Source organism: Ischnura elegans, chromosome 9 (genome assembly GCF_921293095.1).
Source record: "Ischnura elegans chromosome 9, ioIscEleg1.1, whole genome shotgun sequence".
NCBI classification, from domain to species: domain Eukaryota; kingdom Metazoa; phylum Arthropoda; class Insecta; order Odonata; family Coenagrionidae; genus Ischnura; species Ischnura elegans.
Window position 1 is genome coordinate 81,397,322 of NC_060254.1, and position 22,666 is coordinate 81,419,987.

Below are 22,666 nucleotides of genomic sequence, written 5' to 3' on the forward strand. Positions count from 1 at the left end.
TACGATCTCTCACGCATTGTTGAATTTAATCATTTATATGAAATAATATTGATCTTACGTGATATTATTTAGGCATGGAAGGACCTGCGTGGAAAGTCGAAGCAGAAGAATGCCCGTGCATGTGCCGATAGGCTGGCCACGGGAAATAAAGAGGTCAGAATTGTGTATGACTATGAAAAAATAACAATTTAATAACTAACTCAATTATTAACTGTTTGGTATTCCATTATAAGATTTCTTGGTTATTTAACTGTTACTTATGCTACCACTTTGGTTTAGTCCATTATTATTTATGGTTATAATTATACAAATTACGCTGATGATGTAGCAACAGTTATTTAACCAAGAAAAATTAAATTAATAATTGCTCTCCGTTTGTATTTTTATGCTGGTTTATATGTTTTTTTAAGGGTCACACCCCTGTATTAAGTGATATTGACAATCTTATTTTGTCAATAATTGGCAAGCAGACATCAACCCCCTTAATGGATATTGGTGCAAACTTGGAAGGTGATGCACCACAAACAGTTAGTATCTACCATATATATGAATTTCATATTTTTATTGGTTTGCATTTGACAATCACAAATTTTATCAAAAATTTTTATCAAAAATTTTATTCAAATTTTATTTAAAAAAATAAAAAATGAACTTATGTTTTTCCAACAGATTAATGTTGACATAGACGTCATTGCTGATGATATTGGGGATATGATTAACGAGGTAAGAGCATATTACGTTATATAAATAGTAGATGTTAGCTGTAACCAGCACTATCCACTGCCTTTCTTTCTTAGGTTACTGTGCAAAGTACTTCTGAAAAGCAGCTGCAGCATCAGTTGGAAGAGGCACTGCCTTGTACATCCACATTAAGTTATGAACGTAAGAAAACTATCTTCTTTACTTTTAGAAAATATAATTTATGTAAAATTGCAATCAAAATTTAACCATGGTGATATTTTTTCACAGGCTGTCACCAGAGAGATAAAAAAAAGTTAGGGGATATTGAGGCACATCTTCGCAGTGCCGACTCTTCCCAACTTAAGGTGTTACAGGTAGCTACGCCTTATGTCTAGAAACACTATGGTTGTTGATACTCCCCAGCCAAATTTTGATAAATATTATTGCTTAAACTCCTGTGTAGGCCATTTCTGATAGCCTCACCAGTCTCACCCAGGGACAGGCAGCATTGCTTGACCTGGAGAGGCAGCGAATGGAAAAGGATGAAGCGGACAGAGTGCAACGAAGGGAGTTTGAGAAGGAGGTCCTGAGGCTTGAGGGTGAACGCTTACGGAGGCATTCAGAAATAGTATCCGCTCTGAAGGATTTAGTAAGTACTCAAAGCCAGTTAGTGGAAGGCCATGGGAGTGTACAGGTAATGGAGTTTCCCTTGGAGGAAGTCTAGAGTGTATAGCTTAAATGTGTATACATATATATGTTTATTGCAGAGTTCATTTCATTTTTATGTCAATCGTTCATTGTACCAAAAGTTAATTTCATTGGTTAAACAATTTTTGTTATTCCAGTTAATTTCATATAATGGAGAAAGAGTAGAAGCACATTGTCACAAATATTGTAATTTTATATCAATAAACTAATAATTTGTTATAAAAATGCGTTTAAATGTTTATTCTAACAACGATAAATCATGAACTCTAAAGGGAAGCAGAAAAAAAGCTCAATGTTGGGAGCCCAAATGTAGAAAATGACTTTGTTGGACTATATAATATGTATAAAAAGGCCACTTAAAAGGTAATGCAATGAAAAATTTCTAATTTAAAATTATATGGTGAAATAACGTTGGATGATATTCATCTGCCTCCTCCTTGCTATGGTGAGTTGATCTCCCCCAAATATGTCTCCCCTCTGGCCATTATCTTGTAAATCTTCATTTTCTGGCAGTGGAATTCTGGAATCCAAAACAGTTATAATTTAACGCCGCATGATGCAATACTACATGTGACTAGAACATAAATGTGTACATGCTGTAGTAGGCTTTCTAAGTATGCAGTATCAATACTTCAATACCATTTCAATATGTTCATTGAAACTACTTAGAAGAATAGTCATAACTATCATACCGATGGTGCATCATTATGTTGTGCAGTATTGCACAACAAACAATAATCTTGGATGCCTTCTCTGGGGTGTAGTGCAAAGTTCGGTCTTTCAATAGGCATCTCCACCTTGCTTTTAAAATTCCGAACACCCTTTCTATTTTACTCCTTGTATGGCAGTGGGCCATGGTGAATCTGTAAGCCGGAGTTCCCTCCTCAGCTCGGGGCAGTGGAGTGATCAACCATGGCTCCAATGCATACCCAGAATCTCCTGCAGATGGCAAAATATAAAATCATCAGTAATTGGAACTTTACTTAGCTGATTGATTATTATGATAGTTGGGAAAACACGTGTATTTTGATCACTATTAAACCCACCTAGCAAAAAATATCCTCCATCAGTGTTTCTCATTATGTTCTTTAATTGGCAGAAGTTCCATATAAATTGGTCGTGTACGGATCCAGGGTATGTGACCACATTAGTGATTACCATTCTATCATCACACGTCTGGAATTTTTCAAAGAGAATTACTTTAAATTTACATTAATCCAATTACTTAAAATTCCTTCGAAGAGCAATGAAACAGAATGTTTGTTAAGGAAATATAATGAAATCAATCTGAATTTCTCACCATCTGTGTATTAAGAGAGAAGTAGCCTTTCCTGTTCCTATATCCTTCTGCATGAATGGCAGGAGTGACGATGGAGATATGGGTGCAGTCAATTAACCCAACTATTCCGGGAAATCCAGCATTAGCTCTAAATCTGAAAACGAAATAACTGGAGAGTTAATAAAAGTGGAGAGAGTCATTTTTTCAATGCATCATAATGAATGTACCATACCTTTCTTGTACCGCCGCCATTTCATTGTCTGTTTGGGGAAAATTAATCCACTGGTGTAGGCGGTCGCAGATACTGGAAGTCACTTTGGTGACACACCTGCTCACAGTGGGCTGGCTCACTGCCATTAAAAAGTCCTGCCCAACCCCTCTTTGGTACGATCCTTCCGCCAGAAATCGCAAGGCGACTAATACCTACACAAATGAATTTAAAATCTTTGCTGAACATATAGCATGACAATCGAAGTTCACAGTTTGGTTAACCCACATCTAAAAAATTGTTAATATTTTCTAATGAAAATGAACTTATAAATTCTATCTTCTAATAGATTTAAAATCTTTTCATTTACTTGCGTATGTGTTCTTAAGCCACTACGACGTCTTCTTGACAGCTCCGGATGCAATTGCTGACACAAGTAAATCGCAATCTCCTTACTTACGCGAAAATATCGAGTGAAGTCCTCTTCTCTGACCTCAAAGGGATTGGAGTGATCCCTGATCATTCTCCTCTCCAAGCGAAGAAATCGCCTTTCCCTTAAATATATTTCACGAGCGATATGTAACCACACTAATCGACGGGCCATATTTGTATCTTTCACAATCTATCTCGCCCTTCTCTAAAATAAATTTCGCGCGATGTGTGGAACCGACGATCTTCGCACTCAATTGTTTCATTGAAACAATGGGGAACTTGCATGAATTTTTTTTATTTCATAGGCGGACAGAAAATTATTTTCTGAATACAACAAAGAAAACCGCATGTAAATCTGAGTTTTCCTTCGCGAGATATTTAATGATAAATATAACGAATTTTAAAGCGCGGGAAAAACTCCCTCACCCCCCAAACCACTGCCGACGAAGCCTCGATGACGTCAAAGGTGCCTAAACATCACGCGAAGCTATTGTTGTGATTGTTTGTAATAGTTGCCAGCAGTTGTGAGAGCTTCGTTTGTTAGATGTGTTGATTATTTTATATTTAAAGATAAATATCCGACGATAGAGGCTTGGAAGCCCTCGTATTTTGCATTATTTATAGTATTAATATCTGAGTAAGGCCATAAAATATAAAACTGGAGCAGTTAAACCAAAAATTTGATATTACCTAAATAACATCGTTGTAGGAGTCTGAGCCACGGCCATTGGAAGGGGGATACGTTAATTGTAAGTTGATGTTATCGACGGCATGTCATTCATTTAAGTATGTAATTAGAACGATTTTGATGTTTACTAATGCCCGCTTAGTTTTTATATACAATAACTTCATCCGTTTATTCGTAGGTACCGGAGAATTCGTCGTTTAGGACTGTCTGTGCTTGTATTATGGGGTGAATTCCAGTCAATGCAACTTTTGCTCGCTGATTGGAGACATCTAGGAACATTTTTGTGCCAAAATAGTATTATTTTCAACGTGACATCTCCCGTTAAGCTACTGCTAATAATCACAGTGACAGTGGTTGTAATGCACAAAGTTTGACAAGGTTGAAAAATATCCGCCAAGAGTTATCAGTGTTCCATCGCGATTGAATTGTAAAAAGTGCTATTACGCTATCGATAAATGTCTAACAGTAGTGTAAAAATTGTCAGTGGCGTGCTAATCTCCGTTGTTCACCGTAGATATGACATTTCACGATCACGCTATTGAAATAAAAACTGTGTGTGAAGTTTGTTATTCCATTATTTCAACGAATAGTAGTGAGAAATGTCACCTGTGTCACTTGTGTAGGCTAATTTAAGGGTTTAAATCAGTGAATAAATAGTTGTATTCATCATAACGAGTTCTGTTATTGTAAGTTGTACGTGATGAATATAAGAATGTGATAGTGACATCCAGTTTTTGATAAGAGTATTTGCCTATTTCCCACTATATTTTTATGGTATATGCTAGTATAGGGTATTGTTTATGGATTTACCTAAATTATTGAAATAGGTTTTAGCTTGTGTGTGTGTTGGCAGCGGAACCGATCGCGATCTCACATGTGGATTGTGTGCAGACTGTTTTGCTGTGAATTCGTACCGTAGGGCGGATAGGACTACCTTCTCCGTTGATCCGGCGTTGCCAAATTCAACAGCACAGCTTACTCTAATGTGAACAGCACAGCTTACGATCGTTATCCTCCAGTATTACAAGTTTCTTTTACAACTCAATTTGCCGCCGACGTATAGCAATAATTTGTCTTAACAAATTCCATGAGGGTCGTGGCATCAAATTTTGGTGTCCTAAAAAAAGGCTGGTGTCCTAACACCCCATGCCACACGCCTTTTAGGCGGCTTGCGGGGTATTATGTAGACGTAGATGAATTTCAGGTGTACTATTCGAACGAGTGGCAACGTTATCATCCATTTTTCTGATAACCAAAACACACGAAGTGAAACGCTTGTACTTCATCATCCCGATGCCGCATTATTAATATCCCAAGTAATAATCTAGGCACAATAGTAATAGGAAAACTTGCCCAAGAATAACAGAACAAAATAAAGTGACGATGAGCGGCTAAATACTCCCTCAAAACAAATTTTACACCATGCGCTCAGCGTATTTCCCTACTCCCTATGGTTGTTTAGGCACCTATGACGTCACGCCTGGCCTCGGCAACGCTCGGGTGTCTTCGCGCAGTGGTCGGCTCAGAGAAATTTTTCTCGATTTTAAATGCAATTTTTTTATTTCTTTTGATGTTGAATGGAGAAACTGAAGGTATTTTTGCGAGCTAATGTATCCATTTGACTTATTCAAAATAGTTTTCAGAGCAATCTACGACCCATGCAAGTTCCTCATTGAGTGCAACGATCCGCGCTTTAAAAATGCCCTGGTAGGGGGCCGCTATCGGAATAACGCAAGCCAAATGCTGGCGTTATTGTCGATGCTATAAAGCGACCCCAAATTCCGCTTAGGGGCCGCTATTTTGAGATAGTGAATCGGGGGGGCGTAATATTGCGCCAGAAATAGCATCTTCGTCGTGATAGCGGAGCCGCTATCTGTTACAGAATAGGCCCCTAAGTGAGCATATAGAAGGGTATGCTCCAAAAGACATTTTCAATTTAGATGAGAAGGGCCTTTTTTTCAATAGACTTCCCCATAAGACTTTAGAGGTGAATCTTGCCATGGTGGGAAGCATAGCAAAGCTCGTTTAACAGTATTGTTAGGTGCTAATGGTAGTGAAAAGTTTAGGCCATTTGTCATTGGAAAATCCAAAAATCCCAGATGTTTTAAAAATATCAAGACATATCCCACAACCTATCCCGCTAATACCAAAGCTTGGATGACGTCACATTTCTTTCAGGAACAAATGCAGGCTCTAGATGCCAAGATGGGTGGATAAAACCAAAAAATTGTAGTATTTTTAGACCAATACCCAGCCCACCCAAAAAATATGAATTTGAGGAATATTAAACTGGTGTTCTTCCTACCAAATTGTACCAGCCATCACAGCCATTAGATTTAGGGATAATCCATGCATTCAAATCCAACTACCGCAGGATTCTAGTAAGAAAAGCAATTAATTTTATAGACAGTGGGAGGAACCCAAAGAGCTTCAAAGTATCAGTTTTAGATGCACTACACTATCTTGGAAAGAAGTTGACAAGGGAAAAATTGCAAATTCTTTTAAAAAAGCAGAATTTAGTTTTTCTGAAGACTGCAACTTGGAACAGGATGGTGTAGAATCACTGGAAGAAGGGAGAGGTGGTAATATAACTTTGGGAGCCAATGATCAGTTGCCATTATTTGGAGATGAAATCAGTTTTTCAGATTTTGTGGGAGTTGATAAGCTATTCTCATCATGTAAGTCACTTACTATTGATGAAGCTATTGACCTGCATGACAGTGATGAGACAGCAAGTGAGGATGATGATGATGATACATAAATGCGAAAAGAAAGCGCAATCAATGCTATGTCTGCTGTCAGTGCACCGAGGCTACATTTACCAACTGTTGCAGGAAATGAGAAAGAATTAGAGCTGTTGGACATCATAGAAAAAAGAGTAGAAATAATTTGCACAAATGAAATGACCAAGCAAACTGTGGTGTATTGGTGTGTTTTGTTTATTGAATTGTTAAGTGGTGTATTGGTGTGTTTTGTTTATTGAATTGTTATGGGTTGTCATGGAGTGTGATCTAGAGAATAAAGGGTGCGTTCGGGGAGCTCGCTTTTGGCGCTGATAGCGCGCTATTGCCGTTCGGGGAGCTCGCTCACGGCGCTGTGAGCGAAGTCGTGTCGTCATTATTTGATAGCGCCGACGTCATTACTTCGTGCTTTCAACGCTATCGCCAGAGAGGTGAGGCACGAGATGCTATCAGCGCCAAATTGCGCCAACTGGCTCCCCGAACGCTCGTTGTCATGTCGTTGTTTACAAATACAAACACAGACACAGAAAAAATGGCGGCCTCGTTTGAATCGGTGGAAGTGCGATTTGAGGACCCTGTCGGCGGAAAATCAGTATTGGAGAAAGTTTCCCCAGCTGATGCTGAAAGAGCGCAAAAAGGTAAGTGTATGAATTTATGAATACATGGTTTCATATGAATACCTTCTGTTTTAAATTTGCTAACTGTATGTTGCATAATGTAGCGTTCAGTTTTTATAAGTCTGAATACTCACAATCTACGTTTTATGCGCCGTGAGAACATAAATTACTTAACATTGATGTTCATCACTCTTGAAATCATAAACAAAATTTCTCAGGTTATTCTCGGTAAAATCATTTTCGCGGTAAGAATATTGTTTAGTGAAAACCAGTTGTGGAATTTAGGAGGGGTCGTGGGGGTGGGTGAGTGATAGCCAAAAAGGTTTTCGGGAATTCCATTACATTTTGGTTTTTGATTCTGAGGCAATATTTTCCAGTGATTTCGGACCCTATTTGTTAATTTGGGCATATTTTTTTCAATTTTCTATTTTTTTTAGATTTGGCCTACGCCCAGGCCCTAATGGAGGCCGCATTGGCTCAAGACAAACAGTCTGACGAGCCAGGACCAGGATGCTCCAGGGATGGGGCAGATGCAGATGTGGTCTCTGCCTTCAAGTGGCCTCATGCCGCCATCCTCCTCCTCGTAGATACATACAGAGGGTACGAAGGGGATTTAGTTGGCGGCAAAGTGAGCCATAAGAAGGCATGGGAGAGAATTGCCAGCGTTTTACGAACGCATGGCCACGAAGTGACCGGGCCGCAATGCCAGACTAAATTCAATGGCATGAGGAGAACTTATAAAAACATCAAAGACCATAATGCGAAGTCTGGCAACGGCCCTAGAACGTGGGCATACTTGGAGGCAATGGAAAGTCTCCTGGGCGAACGCCCTTATATGGAGCCAGTGGCACTGGCCTCATCTAGCTCCGGAGGTTCCAGGAGAAGAAAAGCAGAAGAAGACGTGGAGGATGATGCTTCTCCAGCACCACCGCCCAAGAAGCGTCTAGGGAAAAAGACGGAAGACCTCTCCTCAGCCATACTGGAAAGCCGGCGCATAGCTGAGGAAGGAAAGGAAAGGCGCCACCGGGAGAGGATGGCTAAGCAGGACGCATTATTGGCCAAATTAGATGATTTGTTAAATAAAATATAATTTTTGAATTCATTTATATCAATCACGTTTTATTTTCATACTTTTAGTTGAAACAACTTTCAAAATAATACATCTTGGTTGGAACCCCTTTAAACTGCTAGTTCCAAATGGATTGGAATTAAATATCCAGTATTCAACGTGATAAGTAAAAGGATAAAGTTATTAGATTTTGCAAGGTAGAATTTCCTACTTAGCAATTCATCATCAAGGGTCAGCAATCCTAGGATTGGTTTGACGCGGCTCTCCACTCTACTCTTTTATCAGCTACCTTTTGCATGCCTACGTATTTCTTCTCTTTCACATCCTTAATTACTTGTCCTATAGAACTAATGCGAGGTCTTCCCCTGCCGTTCTTCCCGTCCACTTTTCCTTTGATGATTGTCATTTTCATCAGCTCATTATGCCTCATGATGTGGCCAATCAAGTTGCAGCGTCTTCTTCTAATACCTAAAATGTGACTTGAAGTCAACATCTGTCCACTGCGGCAAAACCTCTTCAACATAATTTTGAAGACGTGGCACTTTCCTACGTCTTCTCAAAACCATTCTCTCTGCCACATTTAAGTCCTCATCTGAGCTTGATTCGGAGTCGGCAATGAAGTCTTGGACAATCAAATTCACCGCTGACAAAATTGCCCTTCGTCTTTCCAAATTGTCATCCAAAGACGCCATTTTGAAATACGCGCTTTCAAATTGTGTTTTGGGAGCTCCGTAGCGACGACGCGACGAGTGCTAAATTTGCGTTCGGGGAGCTTCATAGTACAGAGCGCCAAAAGCCTCCCCGAACGGCGAAGTAAGCGTGTGGCGCTAAGAGCGCGATAGCGAGCTCCCAGAACGGACTCAAAGACAGTTCTTAAAAGTGGCTCCTTATATTAATGTGCAGACATTACATTTTTGGCGATGAGGAAGCACGAATTCACGTAATTACGGTCAACAGCGGAAGGGCGTAGCCGTGATTGAGCGTGATCGTGATAGTAAAAGTACCAAGTTCGAGTGCAGGAAGATAGATTTTTTGGTGACGGCGAAATGGCGGGACTCATCGGCTCAATGAATACATTTGACGCGGCTGAAGAGACGTGGTCTTCGTATATTGAGCGTTTAGAACTATTTTTTGATGCAAACGACATTAAGGACGAGAAAAAAGTGCCTACCTTGTTAACAGTAATTGGGCATAAAACTTACAATTTAGTAAAAAATTTGTGTGCACCAGATAAGCCGGCAACTAAGACATTTGAACAATTAGTGCAGCTAGTAACAACGCACTTAAGCCCAAAGCCATCATTTATTTCGGAGCGTTATAAGTTTAGTTTACGGAGCCAGCGGGAGCACGAGTCAATTTCCGATTATGTGGTACAGTTAAAGGAACTTTCAATGTTTTGTGAATTTAGAAATAATCTGTCGGATTATTTGAGAGATAGACTGGTCAGCGGTATCCGTAGTGACGCAATTAAGAGGCGGCTGCTGGGGGAAACAGACCTTACTTTTGAAAAGGCAGTAACGATAGCTACCAACATGGAGATGGCTGACCACGATGCAGCGACGTTGATGGCGCGAGGGAATCCACAAACAAGTCAACTTAACTACAACGCCAGGCGGAAGGGTTTGGCGACGACGTCGGCGGCTATGGGGACAACGCATCGCAGTGGCAGCTGTTCTCACGTGAACCGGCAACAACAACGTCCCACAAACCAAAGGAGGGAGGAGAGAGTGTCTAGTGATGTAAAGTGTTATTGTTGTGGGAAGTCAGGCCATAGGGCCAATATGTGTAAATTCAAGTCATACAAGTGCTATAAGTGTGGCAAAGTAGGCCACTTGTCACAGGTTTGTCGAAGTCAAGATAGGGGTGTGTCAAATCCAAAGCCTAATAATTTTAGTACTAAGCCATCTAATCACTATTGTGAACCCTGTGATTCTAATGATTGTATGCTAAACAAGCCTACTACTGACGATTCCAAGCAAAATAAGCCAACTAATGATTATATATATGATTTAACTAATCTATTTAATGTAAGTAAAGCTAATGAGGTTGATGAAACCAATGATAGGGTAAGGCCTATTATGGTAAAATTGCAAGTTGAAGATAAGCTTTTGTATTTTGAAGTAGATAGTGGTGCTTGTGTCAGTGTCATAAATGAACAATGTTATCAAGACAAGTTTACTTCAGTAAAGTTACTAAGTACCAATTTGGTATTAAGCTCATATACAAGCCAGCCTATCAAACCATTAGGGAAATTGAGCGTAATGGTAAAATATAGAAATATATGTAAACAGTTATCCTTATATGTAATAGCTAAGGGAGCAAATCCTTTAATGGGCAGAGACTGGATCCGTGATCTTGGGTTGGTAATTAAAATACCTAGTGGGGTTAGTAATATTATTATGAGCACTAACTCAGAGCATAGTAGGGATTTATGTAGTATAATAGATGCAGAATTTAAAATAGTTAATAGTTTATATCAAAAGTTTCCTGAGGTGTTTACTGATAAATTAGGCTGTTATAAGGGTGAGCCAGCTAGGTTAGTTTTAAAAGATAATGTTGTGCCTAGATTTCTGAAGCCTAGGCCGATACCTTTCTCCCTGAAGAACAAGGTAGAGGCTGAGATAGATAGATTGGTAAGGGAAGGTATTTTGTCACCTGTGAGTGATAGTGAATGGGGAAGTCCCATTGTTCCACTAGTAAAAAAAACCGGGGAATTACGTTTGTGTGCAGATTTCAGGGTTTCTTCACTAAATGATTCGCTAATCATCAATAGACATCCAATACCTAGGATTGAAGATCTTTTTAATACGTTACAAAAAGGTAGAACTTTCTCCAAAATGGACCTATCCCAAGCTTATCAGCAGATATGCTTAGATGACCAATCAAAGAAATTGTGTACTATAAGTACTACAAAAGGGCTATTTATGTACAATAGAGTTCCCTATGGAGTGGCCTCTGCACCAGGTATTTTTCAGAAAATAATGGAAACCATTCTCGCTGGTATTCCAGGAGTTGTTTGTTTCCTTGATGACATTTTGATTACTGGGGAAAATAATGATGTTCACAAGGAAAGGTTATATGAAGTTTGCAATAGATTAAAAGTGAGTGGTCTCAGTGTGAGTAAAAAAAAGTGTGAATTTTTTCGCAAGTCAATTGAGTACTTGGGTTATGGTTGATAATGGCTTCCGGGTGCAGCTGCGTGTTGCGCTTTGTCGTGCGAGCTTTCGCGACCGTTGCAGGACGCATCATCGGGCGGGCATTCATCGCCCGATGATGCGTCCTGCAACGGTCGCGAAAGCTCGCACGACAAAGCGCAACACGCAGCTGCACCCGGAAGCCATTATCAACGATGCCCCTCGCTGCGAAAACCTACGTTCAAAGCTACTTGGGTTATGTTTTGAGTGAGGATGGCCTAAGTACATCGCCATCTAAAATAAGCGCTATTGAAAAGGCGCCTACTCCCACTGATGTTTCACAATTAAAGGCATTTTTAGGTATGGTTAATTATTATGGAAAATATGTGCCTCATTTATCTACTATTGCAGCACCTTTGTATAGTTTGTTGAGGAAAGATAGTGTTTTTGAGTGGTCAATCTCATGTGAACAAGCATTCAAGCTAATCAAGAATAAATTAGTTTCAGCTCCAATATTGGCACATTATGACCCTAACCTACCGGTAAGATTAGCTACTGATAGTTCTAGCTATGGTTTAGGCTGTGTATTAAGTCAGTTACAGAAGGATGGTTCTGAGAAACCAATTTGTTATGCATCAAGGACCTTATCAAAGGCTGAAATGGGGTACAGTGTCATAGACAAGGAGGCTTTAGGTATTATTTATGGTGTGCGAAAGTTTAATCAATATTTGTATGGTAGAAAGTTTACTTTAATAACTGATCACAAACCATTGATATCTATTTTTGGATCAAAGAAAGGTTTACCTGCTTATGCAGCAAGCAGACTTCAGCGCTATGCGCTGTTCTTAACGAATTATGACTTTGATATTAAATATGTTAAATCACAGGATAATGCAAACGCCGATTGCTTATCTAGATTGCCTTTGAATGTAAAAGAATTTCAGTTTGAGTCAGAGGATGTAAATTATGTAGGTACTTATTTGCAATTTATTCAAGAGAATGACATACCAGTTGATTTTAATAACGTTATAGAGGAAACAAAAAGGGATGTTTTGTTAAGGAAAGTGTACAACTATGTATTGTATGGTTGGCCAAATAACCACTCAAATATGGACAATGAATTAAAACCGTATTTCCAGCGGCAAGGTGAATTAGCTATTGAAAATGGTATTATTGTTTGGGGGCATAGGATAGTTGTACCTCATAGTTTACGTAAGCCATTATTAACAGAGTTGCATTGCGGACACCTTGGCATTGTTAAGATGAAAGCCATGGCTCGTTCGTATTTTTGGTGGCCAGGTTTAGACTCAGACCTTGAGAATTTAGCCAACAGTTGCCCACCTTGCTTGTCTGTGAGGCAGAACCCTAAAAAGTGTAACCTACATGTGTGGGAGTATCCCAAGAGTGTGTGGGAACGTTTACATGTTGATTTCTTAGGGCCTGTAAGTAACAAACTATATCTTGTTATAGTAGATGCTCATAGTAAATGGTTGGAGGTGGAAGAGGTAAGCTCAACATCAGCTAATCAGACTATTACAAAATTAAGTGCTTTGTTTGCAAGGTTTGGTTTACCGCAACAAATATTTTCAGATAATGGTCCACCCTTCAATTCTGGTGAATTTAAGGATTTTCTAAGATGCAATGGCATTAAGCATACCTTATCGCCACCTTACCATCCAGCTACAAATGGTCAAGCAGAAAATTCTGTGAAGAATATAAAAAAGCGTGTTAACCTAGCTTTAAGGAGTAATGACAATGTAAATATGGCTTTATATAAATTTCTACTTGTTTATAGAAATTCGGTACATTTAACAACTAATGAAACGCCAGCTATGTTAATGTTTGGGCGACCAATCAGAACAAGGTTAGATCTCATTAGACCTAATCTTCAAAGTTATGTATACAATAAACAGAGTAAGCAAGTTGCAAATTATGGGGGTTGTAAGACGAGAATGTTATCTGAGGGTCAACCTGTAGTTGTACGGGATTACAGAGGCAGAAATAAATGGATAGGAGCAGTAATTGTTAAGATACTGAGTGCAGTATCATACTTGGTGAAATTAAAGAATGATGACATTTGGAAACGTCATATCGATCAAATTATAGAGTAGTAGTAGTAGTAGTATTTGGATTTAGGGTGCGTCGACGGCAAGGTCATTTTGCACCACTACTGTGCTATTTAATTACAAAAGTTATGTATAAAGTAATCTACTGCATCTGATGTCTTCGTTGAAAGTGTACATAATTAGACTTTATTAAAAATGTTTATTTCTCTGAGAAACCGAAATGTACAGATTAAGTTGGTAGGGTGGTCTCCTAAAAGGGTTTTTAGGTCTCCCCCTAGATTATTTCGTCTTCGCGCTTCGCGGTACTTAACACAATCTAGCATGATGTGTCTAATACTTAATGGACATTTACAATCCCCACATTGGGGAGGTTCCTTCTCTTCAGTAAAGAGATACGCATGGGTCAGGGGGCTGTGCCCTATCCTCAATCGTGTAAGTACTACTTCCTCTCTCCGATTACTACGAGCTGAGGAGGGCCACGCTGCTACCATGTCCTTGATGCCACGGAGCTTGTTATTATTTAGAATCCTCCATGACTCCCTCCATTTTCCAAATACCACGTTTCTTAGAGATGCTCGTAAGTCCTCGTGGGGAACCAGCGTTGAGACAAGAACTTCGTTATTCAGAGCTTCCTTGGCCATAGCGTCTGCTATCTCATTCCCGGCTATCCCCTCATGTCCCGGTACCCACAGAAAATGGATATTCAAACCCTTTCTCGGAAGGGTCAGCAGGAGAGAGTGTATTTCTTGCACGATCGGGTGCACGGGTGAGAAGCCAGAGATGGCTTGTAGCGAGCTCCTGGAGTCAGTGCATATGACAAAGGAGCCGCCGTGGTCACCTAGGGCTTCTAGAGCTGTCCTTATGGCATAAAGCTCCGCCGTGTACACACTGCACATCGGGTGAAGCTTTGCTCTGATGTTCCCGTGGATAGGGGAGAACACTGCACATGCACAAGCAGAGTTACCTTTCGAACCGTCAGTGTAAACGGGGGTAAGGTTGGGGTGATTCCATCGGAACATGGCAAACAAACGCTGGTACTCCGAGGGAGTTGTGGAAGACTTCGGTCGAGATCGTGAAAGAATATTCACCACCGGAGTGGGAGTGATCCAAGGGGGGTGTTCCGAGAATGAAACAGGATACACTTCAGGTAGCGTGAATTCGCATCCGCGAATAAAATCGTTAAAACGAACGCTTACTGGTCTGGTTGCTTTAGTCCTTCGGTTAAAAACATTAATAAAACGGGGTTTAAAAAGTAAACTATAACATGGGTGACTCGTCATTGCTAAAATTTTGGAAACGTAGCTACAAAGAAGCCAGGTCCTTCGGTAGCATAGAGGAGGCTCGCCTGCGTCGGTATATATACTGGGAATCGGGCTGGTCCTAAACGCCCCAGTGCATAGTCGCAGACCTGCGTTGTGCACTGAATTAAGTGCTTTCAAATACGTCTCGCGAGCGGACGCATACACGAATGAGCCGTAGTCTAATTTCGACCGCACCAGTGTGCGGTAAAGTAAAATTAAGGTGGTGCGGTCTGCTCCCCAAGATGCGTGGCTTAAAAACTTTAAAATGTTCAAAGACTTCAAACAGTTTACCTTGACAGAATTAATGTGCTCCTTCCAGTTGAGTTTGTGGTCGAGGGTCATCCCCAGAAAACGGACTGATTCCACAAATGAGAGGTTTCTACCACCTAGGTGTAACGTGGGATTTACATGGACGCCCCGAGTGCGAGAAAAGTGAACGCACTTTGTTTTCTCCAAAGAGAAAAGGAAGCCGTTATTTTGGGTCCATTTGTGAAGTTTATTGATGGTGAGTTGCGCCATACGCGATGCATTCACGACCCTAGATGATCTGCAGAAAATCGCGAGATCATCCACAAACAGTGACCCTAACACTGGCTCCTTGATGCAGTGAGCTATGTCATTGATCGCAATAGCGAACAACGTCACGCTCAGAACGGAGCCTTGGGGAACTCCGTTGTCAAGAGGGTAAAAATTTGACAACAACTGTCCCGTCCTTACTTTAAAAACACGGTTGGTTAAAAATTTTTGTATAAAAATGGGCAAACAGCCTCTAAAACCCCACTCGCGTAATACGCGTAGAATCTTACGTCGCCAGACCCGGTCGTAAGCCTTCTCTAAGTCGAAAAATACACCGACTACGTGTTGGCGGAGAAGGAAGGCTTCTTGGATGAAATTTTCAATTCTAACCAAGTGGTCCATTGTGGAACGGTTCTTTCTGAATCCGCATTGTATCCTAGAGAGGAGTTTTCGACGCTCCAGCTACCAAATGAGACGTCGATTTACCATTCGCTCCATTAACTTGCACAGGCAGCTGGTGAGAGAAATCGGCCGGTAAGAATTCGGATCAGCTCGGTCTTTTCCATGTTTTGGGATGGGAACAATGACGGACTCCCGCCAGGACGGAGGAAAATCCCCATTGGCCCAGAGCTGATTAAAAGTTTCAAGGATTTCCAGCAACGCCGATTCCGATAGATTTCGGAGGAAGGCATTGTGGATCTCGTCGGGTCCTGGGGACGTGTCGTGGGAGTCATGGATGGCAGATTTCAGCTCCCAAATGGTAAATGGCATATTGTAGTCTGCCGTTGTTTTAGGCTCCATAAAGGATATAGGGACGTTCTCGAGCCTTTTCTTGAGGATCGCAAAAGAAGGTTCATAGCATTCGTCGCTGCTCACTTTGGCGAGTAATTGGGCGAATACGTTCCCTATCGCAGCTGGAGAAGTGATAACCTTTCCTTCGACTTCTAGGAAGGATATACCTAGATGCTGGCTGCTACCCGATATGCTCCTCACCTTACGCCATACCTGTGCAAGTGGAGTCCTGTGGTTGACACCGGAGACAAAATTCATCCAAGAAATCCTCTTTGCGTCCTTTATTACCTGACGCGCTTTCGCTCTTAGTCGCCGAAAAGCGGAGAGATTATTTGCTGTAGGATACTTGTTGAAAATTCGGAGAGCTTTCTTACGTTTTTTAATGGCTTCTGCGCAGGTTTCATTCCACCATGGCACAGCATTTCTTGGAAGGATGCTTCGAGATCGTGGTATGCTAATTTCGGCGGCTTGAATGATGCTGGATGTCAAAAGATTTACGTTTGTTACACAGTCGTTGTTTTTATCCCACACGTAGTTAAAATTTGAGTTAAAAAGATGCCAATCAGCTTTCCGGACAATCCAACAGCCTGGTCTAATAAAATCGGGGTTTAAATTTTGCTCCCTTTTGATTATAAGGGGAAAGTGATCGCTCCCACTAAGATCCTTATGCACAGAGAGTTTGAGTTTATTGACCAAACTAGTCGATACAATACCCAAGTCAATGGAGGAATAATCGCCGCTATAAGAGTTAAAACGGGTTTTCTCGCCGTTATTGAGCAAAATTAGGTTAAAATCACTAATAAAACTTGATAAAATACGTCCCCTACGGTTGCACTGTTCCGGGGTGCTTCCCCATAGACGATCGTGAGCATTGAAATCTCCGAGTAAAATAAAAGGCTGAGGTAGCTGATGAACAAGGGATTCTAGATTAAAACGGGTGACGGGTGCACCCTCCGGCAGGTAAACGTTGCACACCGTTATCGCCTCGGGAGCGTGCACCGTCACCGCTACCGCTTGGAACGGCGTGTTAAGATTTATTCGGGAGGTGTAAAGAGCCTCCCGGACAAAAACCGAAACTCCACCATGGGCTCGTTGGCCGCTGGTATCGTCCAATCTAAAAGCGTTAAAATGTTTTAAAAATCCCTTGTCCGAGTCCTTAAAACGTGTTTCCTGCAGACATATACAGGACGGGTTAAAATCTCTGATTAAAATGTCTAGCTCCTCCTTATGCCGATAAAAACCGTTACAGTTCCACTGTATGATAAAAGCCATTAAAAATTGATAAAAATTAAATAAATAAATGAATAGATAAATTAATTTAAAACTGCCAAAGGGAGAGTCAACGCTTAATGCGTCTTCTCTCCTTAGCCTTCGCCCGGATGATTTCTGACTCGGAAATATATTCGTCTTCTTCCATAGACTCTGGTTGGCTACGCGTAGGCGAACCAGATGGACCCGAGGACTGAGATTTTCCACGCCTGCTTTGCACCACTCACTCTTTATCTCATCTTCAGAGACGTAGAGTAGGTCGTAATGCGAAATGACTCCCCGACATGTATTGAGTGTTTGGTGCACCTGGACCTTAACCGGTATTTCGTTAAATTTAGTCATTTTCAATAACTTTTCGCTTTGTGTTTCGTTGCTGGTTTTAATTAACAGTGATCCATCCCTTAATTTTTTGGCCGATTCTAAGTCACCGGGTATCGCTGCCGACAGAACTCGTCTTATTAGAAAGGGAGATACCTTTGTCAGGGTCTCACCATCATTAGCACATCTCATAACAAGGAATTTCCGACATGCGGTAGACTTACTTTCTCCCCCGCCCACTTCCGGACGGGATCTTTTCGTTGGAGGAAGAAAGTTGTTATCCATGGACTCAAAACAGAAATTCATCCCCTGGGCTCCCCACCCACCACGGAGCCACACATTCGGGACGCCACACCGAGATCCGGTGTGGTCGCCAGGGCTACCCGAGGGATATAGGAACCTTTGATAGGGGATCTCTTTTGGGTTAGAACCTCCAGCGCGGGGGCCCTCCGAACCCACGCACCTTCGGCCGCCCTACGGAGACCCCCATATCTCCAGCACTAACCCGTCCTGGCGTACGCTCGGAAGGAACCGCCAAGCTCCCCAGCCGCCAGGAGCCGATTGACCGAGCTGGGCTCTTCTCGGCCGCCCGTTTTTCGGGGAATCCAGGGCCGAAGTGGGGTGTTGAACTCCGGCCCATACCGGGTTTCCGACGCCCAGCTGGGTGCCGGAGAACTCACCCACCAGGATCCCCTTCTCCCCCTTGTACGGGTCTCCACGCACGGCAAACACGTGGGTGAATCTGGACGCCAGATGTTTCGGCTACTCAGCACAGCAGAGTCACATGCTGTCTGGACGCTATCCTAGCGTACGAAGGGTTTTTTGACGAGGTTGTCTCCCCGGTGGGCTCGGGTCCGTGGGGGCGCGACTCCCCAAAGGAAGAGATTACTCTCTTCCCCCCGTGCGGGGATCAAATTATAGACCTAAATAGTGAGCCTCTCATGCCTTCAATTGTACCTGATAAGGTGATTCCACCGGAACAATTATTGTTGCCTAGAGTGACAGACGACAGGCTGTCGAAGGAGGGGGGGTCACCTCTGCAGAGCACACCATCTCAACAGTACAGTCCCAAGAATACACCGCCTCATCATTCTAGCAGTGAATACGCTAGGCTGAAGTCTGATTTGCCTCAGCATGACGTCACTTCACCTAACTTAACTTCACGGCAATTAGTTAAATCTGATAGTCCAAAACAGAGAATAGAGAGGCGTTACCCTGTGCGAGAGCGCAGGCAGGTGGAAAGGTTAAACATGTAAGCATTATATATTATTTGATGTTCATGCTTGCTAAATTTGAATTTGTTATGAACAGTGGTCTTCGGAGTATGGGGGGAGGAGATGTGGTGTATTGGTGTGTTTTGTTTATTGAATTGTTAAGTGGTGTATTGGTGTGTTTTGTTTATTGAATTGTTATGGGTTGTCATGGAGTGTGATCTAGAGAATAAAGACAGTTCTTAAAAGTGGCTCCTTATATTAATGTGCAGACATTACACAAACAAAGATAATGGAATATTTCCAGAAAAAGGCTAATTAAAAGAACATATTGTAATGCTGCTTCTTTTTTCATCACTGAATTCATCCCAGAATGCTTAATTTAAATTCGGTGATATAAAATTATATGTTTTAAATTTTGAGAAGACTTTTTGAGAGTTAAGGTTGATACATATTGTTTTTAATTATATGTTAAATGGATTTTAAGTCAAACATTTTTTTTAGTTTGTCCAAAGATTAAAATATTTTAACTTTAGAAGATTTTTTTAAATTTTATGGAGTTAATGGGATATGTTTATCCGTTTTACTTATTTATCAGCAATTATCTGCGTTAAAGGATCTCTTTCAGAAGACTGAAGTTTTGTATGATATACCTCATCGAGAGGTCAGCACTAATAAAGAATTTTTTGTTATCATAATTAAAGGTTTTATTCTTACTATTAATTTAGAACATGATTCATATGAAAAATAGAACATTTAACTATATTTAAAGGGTTTATTTTTCATTAAATTGTGCCTAACCTCGATTTTACACTTTCCCGCGATTTACACTTTTTTTCCTTGTCCCCCTCAAAAGTGTAAAAGAGGGGTTTTACTGTTTTACCAAATTCAGCAGTGGCTTGAAAATAAAAGCATTCAGCCGACAGACAATTGGGGATGGTTCTTAAAGGAAGGTTTTAATGCATCCTATTAAAATGAATAAACCGCCAGCACCTACAGAACTTCTAAATATGATTTTTTGTAATTGTAAAAAAGGTTGTGGCGTTTCATGTGGCTGCAGAAAAGTTGGACTATATTGCAATTCAACTTGTTCTGGGTGCTCTGGTGAGAATTGTAACAATAGGGCAGCTGTATTAGAAATATACGAAGATGACGTCGAGCACGATGATGATAATGTAAATTAAAATGATTCAAAAATTCATTTTTGTATTACCTAGTTTAAGTTTTATTTTTGTCTCTGTGTGTAAATATTCAGAGTATTTTTGTTTGAATAAATGTTAAATGAACTATGATTTGACTTTTTTCCTATGTATGCCAATTATAGTGGTTAACAAGCATTGCAAGTATATATGTATTACATTGGGTGGTTTTTAAGGGTTGACAATTTTCATAATGAAATTGTACCTTTTTCAAGCAACGGCATTCTTAAATCAGCACAATGTGATAAATAATTTATATTTTTCGGGAAAATAATGTTTTTACATAAACCCCCAATAAGGATTGATTTTTAAGGGTTGAAGTACTCTAAAATTATTTTTCAAACATAACAAAATAATTACAAAAATAATTTAAACTAAAATTTAACCGTATTTAACTTTAAAATATAATTTTATAAGTTTTAGCATTTAAGGGTAGTTTTCCCCCCAAAAAAATAAAAAGTGTCCTTCGACATAATATAGATTTTGAAGTAGGGGGTATGATTAGTCACGCTTGAAGGGTAAATCTAATTAAGACTAATTTGCAGTTAACCTAATTACATATTTTCATTATTGAATCAAGCTGTGAGAGATTAATCTGATTAGATTCTGAGAGTTTAATTTATAGTGAGAATCATACAGTCATTAAAGCTACTTATCTGTTGCTTGTCCCATGGATGTCACTTCAGTTGGAACTACTGTGAAGTGTATGAGTAAGAATCAGACAGTCATTTAAGCTTCTTATCTGTTGCTTGTCCCGAGATGCGACTTCAGTTGGAACTACAGTGAAGTACATGAGTGATTTTTAGCACTATATCTTTTATGTGAAACAGTAGTTTGTGAAAAATGGCTTTCAAGTCAAAAATGTACTGTTGCAATCCATTTAAAGAAGAAGGCCATGCAAGAGTAAAGAAAAATTTGAGAGACGTTCAGGAGTGGATTGCAAATGAATCACCTAATGTATTTATAGGTGGGAAAATTTGCTGTAAATGCAGAAAAAAATTATCACAGAAGTTATCAGAACATGCTGAAGTAGCTTCTGCTATGCCAGGGACTTCCAAAGAAGATGTAAGTGAAGATAAAATAGCACCTGCTATTGCCCTGGATTATTTAAATAGTAGCCTTCAGTGTTAAGGTGAATCTCCTGTGAAAAAAAGACTTCAAAATGAGAAAAATTACCCAAAAGAAAAATTGAAAAAGGTAGCCTCAGTTTTTAGGGCATACTTTGGTGCAACCTGAAAAAGAAGAGAGTGTAGGACATGCAGACAGTGAAATCATACCCCAACTCAAAGATAAGTTTCATAGTTCAGGCAGTGTAGGTGACAAGGTACAGATTCTGATTGTGCTGCCAAAGAGCTGGATTGTTAGGAAAACCATGAGAGAATTTTCTGGTTCAGATTACATGGTATGGAGAGCCAAACAATTAGTGGCAGAACATGGTATTTTAGAAACACCAAATCCAAAGCCAGGTAAGACATTATGTGAGAATACAGTTCAATGTGTGCGTGACTTTTACTGTGACTATAAAATGAGCCGTATGATGCCAGGAAAAAAGGACTATGTGTGGGTGAAAGAAAATGGAGTTAGACTGCATAAGCAGAAGCAGCTAGTGCTGCACTAAGGAAATGTACAGATATTTCAAGGAAACATATCCAGATTTAAAAATTGGAATCTCCAAATTTTGTGAATTGCAGCCGAGGCACTGTATTCTAGCGGGTGCTAGTGTAACCCATACTGTTTGTATGGTTCTACTCTTGGCATAGATGAAGTTTTGAATAAGTGTTGGTTAACCACTGGCAGGGCAGTTTTAGAGATTTTAACAAAATCAACGGATAATTTCCTAGGAGCATTTTCATCCAGTTGAAAGCATCTAATACCACACTCATTCATAACACAACAGCAGTCACAATTCTTTTAAACTACAAAAGAAGAACTCAAAGTGAATGAATATCTTGTGGTTTGTGATTTTGCAGAGAACTACTCCTTCATCATTCAAGATTCAGTTCAAGGATCAAGGATCCAGAAGTTCAAGGATTTTACTGGAATAACTCACAGGCCACAATTCATCCATTTGTGGCTTACTGTAGAGACATTACATCTAATAAAATACAACATGTGTCATATGTAGAAATATCTGACTGCCTTCATCATGATAGCGTATGTGTGTATTGTTTCCAGCACAATTTCATCAATTTCCTGAAATGTAACTTTTCAACTCCAAATAACATTTATTATTTTTCGGATGGATGTGCTGCCCAATGCAAAAACAGAAAGAATTAACCAATCTGAGCTACCATCAGGAAGACTTTGATGTCACAGCAGAATGGCATTTTTTTACAACAGCTCATGGCAAAGGACCTTGTGATGGGGTTGCAGGGACTGTAAAAAGACTAGCCACACTTGCAAGCCTCAAGAGACCTTCCGATAACCATATATTGAC

At 40.3% G+C, this 22,666-nt stretch overlaps 3 protein-coding genes and 1 long non-coding RNA gene across 4 annotated transcripts; 3 read left to right on the forward strand and 1 right to left on the reverse strand.

Annotated features, from left to right (window-relative positions):
• The first annotated feature begins 378 nt into the window (after positions 1 to 378).
• Positions 379 to 923, forward strand: LOC124164830. The gene is made up of 3 exons (XR_006866088.1): positions 379 to 527; positions 670 to 723; positions 798 to 923. It is a non-coding gene; the product is annotated as an uncharacterized LOC124164830 (long non-coding RNA).
• A 1,748-nt stretch (positions 924 to 2,671) lies between these two features.
• LOC124164973 (putative nuclease HARBI1) lies at positions 2,672 to 3,556 on the reverse strand. Its single transcript, XM_046542213.1, has 3 exons — positions 3,247 to 3,556; positions 2,901 to 3,091; positions 2,672 to 2,822 (listed from the first exon to the last, which is right to left on the reverse strand). The coding sequence occupies exons 1-3, from the start codon at positions 3,478 to 3,480 to the stop codon at positions 2,672 to 2,674; spliced, it is 576 nt and encodes a 191-aa protein (XP_046398169.1). The 5' UTR covers positions 3,481 to 3,556.
• Positions 3,557 to 7,269: 3,713 nt separating this feature from the next.
• Positions 7,270 to 8,444, forward strand: LOC124164974 (trihelix transcription factor GTL1-like). Its single transcript, XM_046542214.1, has 2 exons — positions 7,270 to 7,375; positions 7,792 to 8,444. Exons 1-2 carry the CDS (start codon positions 7,270 to 7,272, stop codon positions 8,442 to 8,444), a joined length of 759 nt encoding a protein of 252 aa, XP_046398170.1.
• Positions 8,445 to 9,955: 1,511 nt separating this feature from the next.
• LOC124164975 (CCHC-type zinc finger nucleic acid binding protein-like) lies at positions 9,956 to 22,274 on the forward strand. The gene is made up of 2 exons (XM_046542215.1): positions 9,956 to 10,264; positions 22,200 to 22,274. The coding sequence occupies exons 1-2, from the start codon at positions 9,956 to 9,958 to the stop codon at positions 22,272 to 22,274; spliced, it is 384 nt and encodes a 127-aa protein (XP_046398171.1).
• Positions 22,275 to 22,666: the final 392 nt, after the last annotated feature.

What these genes read in the sequence shown, in the direction of transcription:
- LOC124164975 (XM_046542215.1), top strand. Translation starts at nt 9,956, where the DNA reads ATGGAGATGGCTGACCACGATGCAGCGACGTTGATGGCGCGAGGGAAT. An exon ending in AAGTAGGCCACTTGTCACAG is followed by an intron (nt 10,265 to 22,199) that starts GTTTGTCGAAGT and finishes GTGATTTTGCAG; the next exon opens with AGAACTACTCCTTCATCATT.
- LOC124164973 (XM_046542213.1), bottom strand. Translation starts at nt 3,480, where the DNA reads ATGGCCCGTCGATTAGTGTGGTTACATATCGCTCGTGAAATATATTTA. An exon ending in GCTTAAGAACACATACGCAA is followed by an intron (nt 3,092 to 3,246) that starts GTAAATGAAAAG and finishes TCATTTGTGTAG; the next exon opens with GTATTAGTCGCCTTGCGATT. An exon ending in ATGGCGGCGGTACAAGAAAG is followed by an intron (nt 2,823 to 2,900) that starts GTATGGTACATT and finishes TTTCGTTTTCAG; the next exon opens with ATTTAGAGCTAATGCTGGAT.
- LOC124164974 (XM_046542214.1), top strand. Translation starts at nt 7,270, where the DNA reads ATGGCGGCCTCGTTTGAATCGGTGGAAGTGCGATTTGAGGACCCTGTC. An exon ending in TGCTGAAAGAGCGCAAAAAG is followed by an intron (nt 7,376 to 7,791) that starts GTAAGTGTATGA and finishes TATTTTTTTTAG; the next exon opens with ATTTGGCCTACGCCCAGGCC.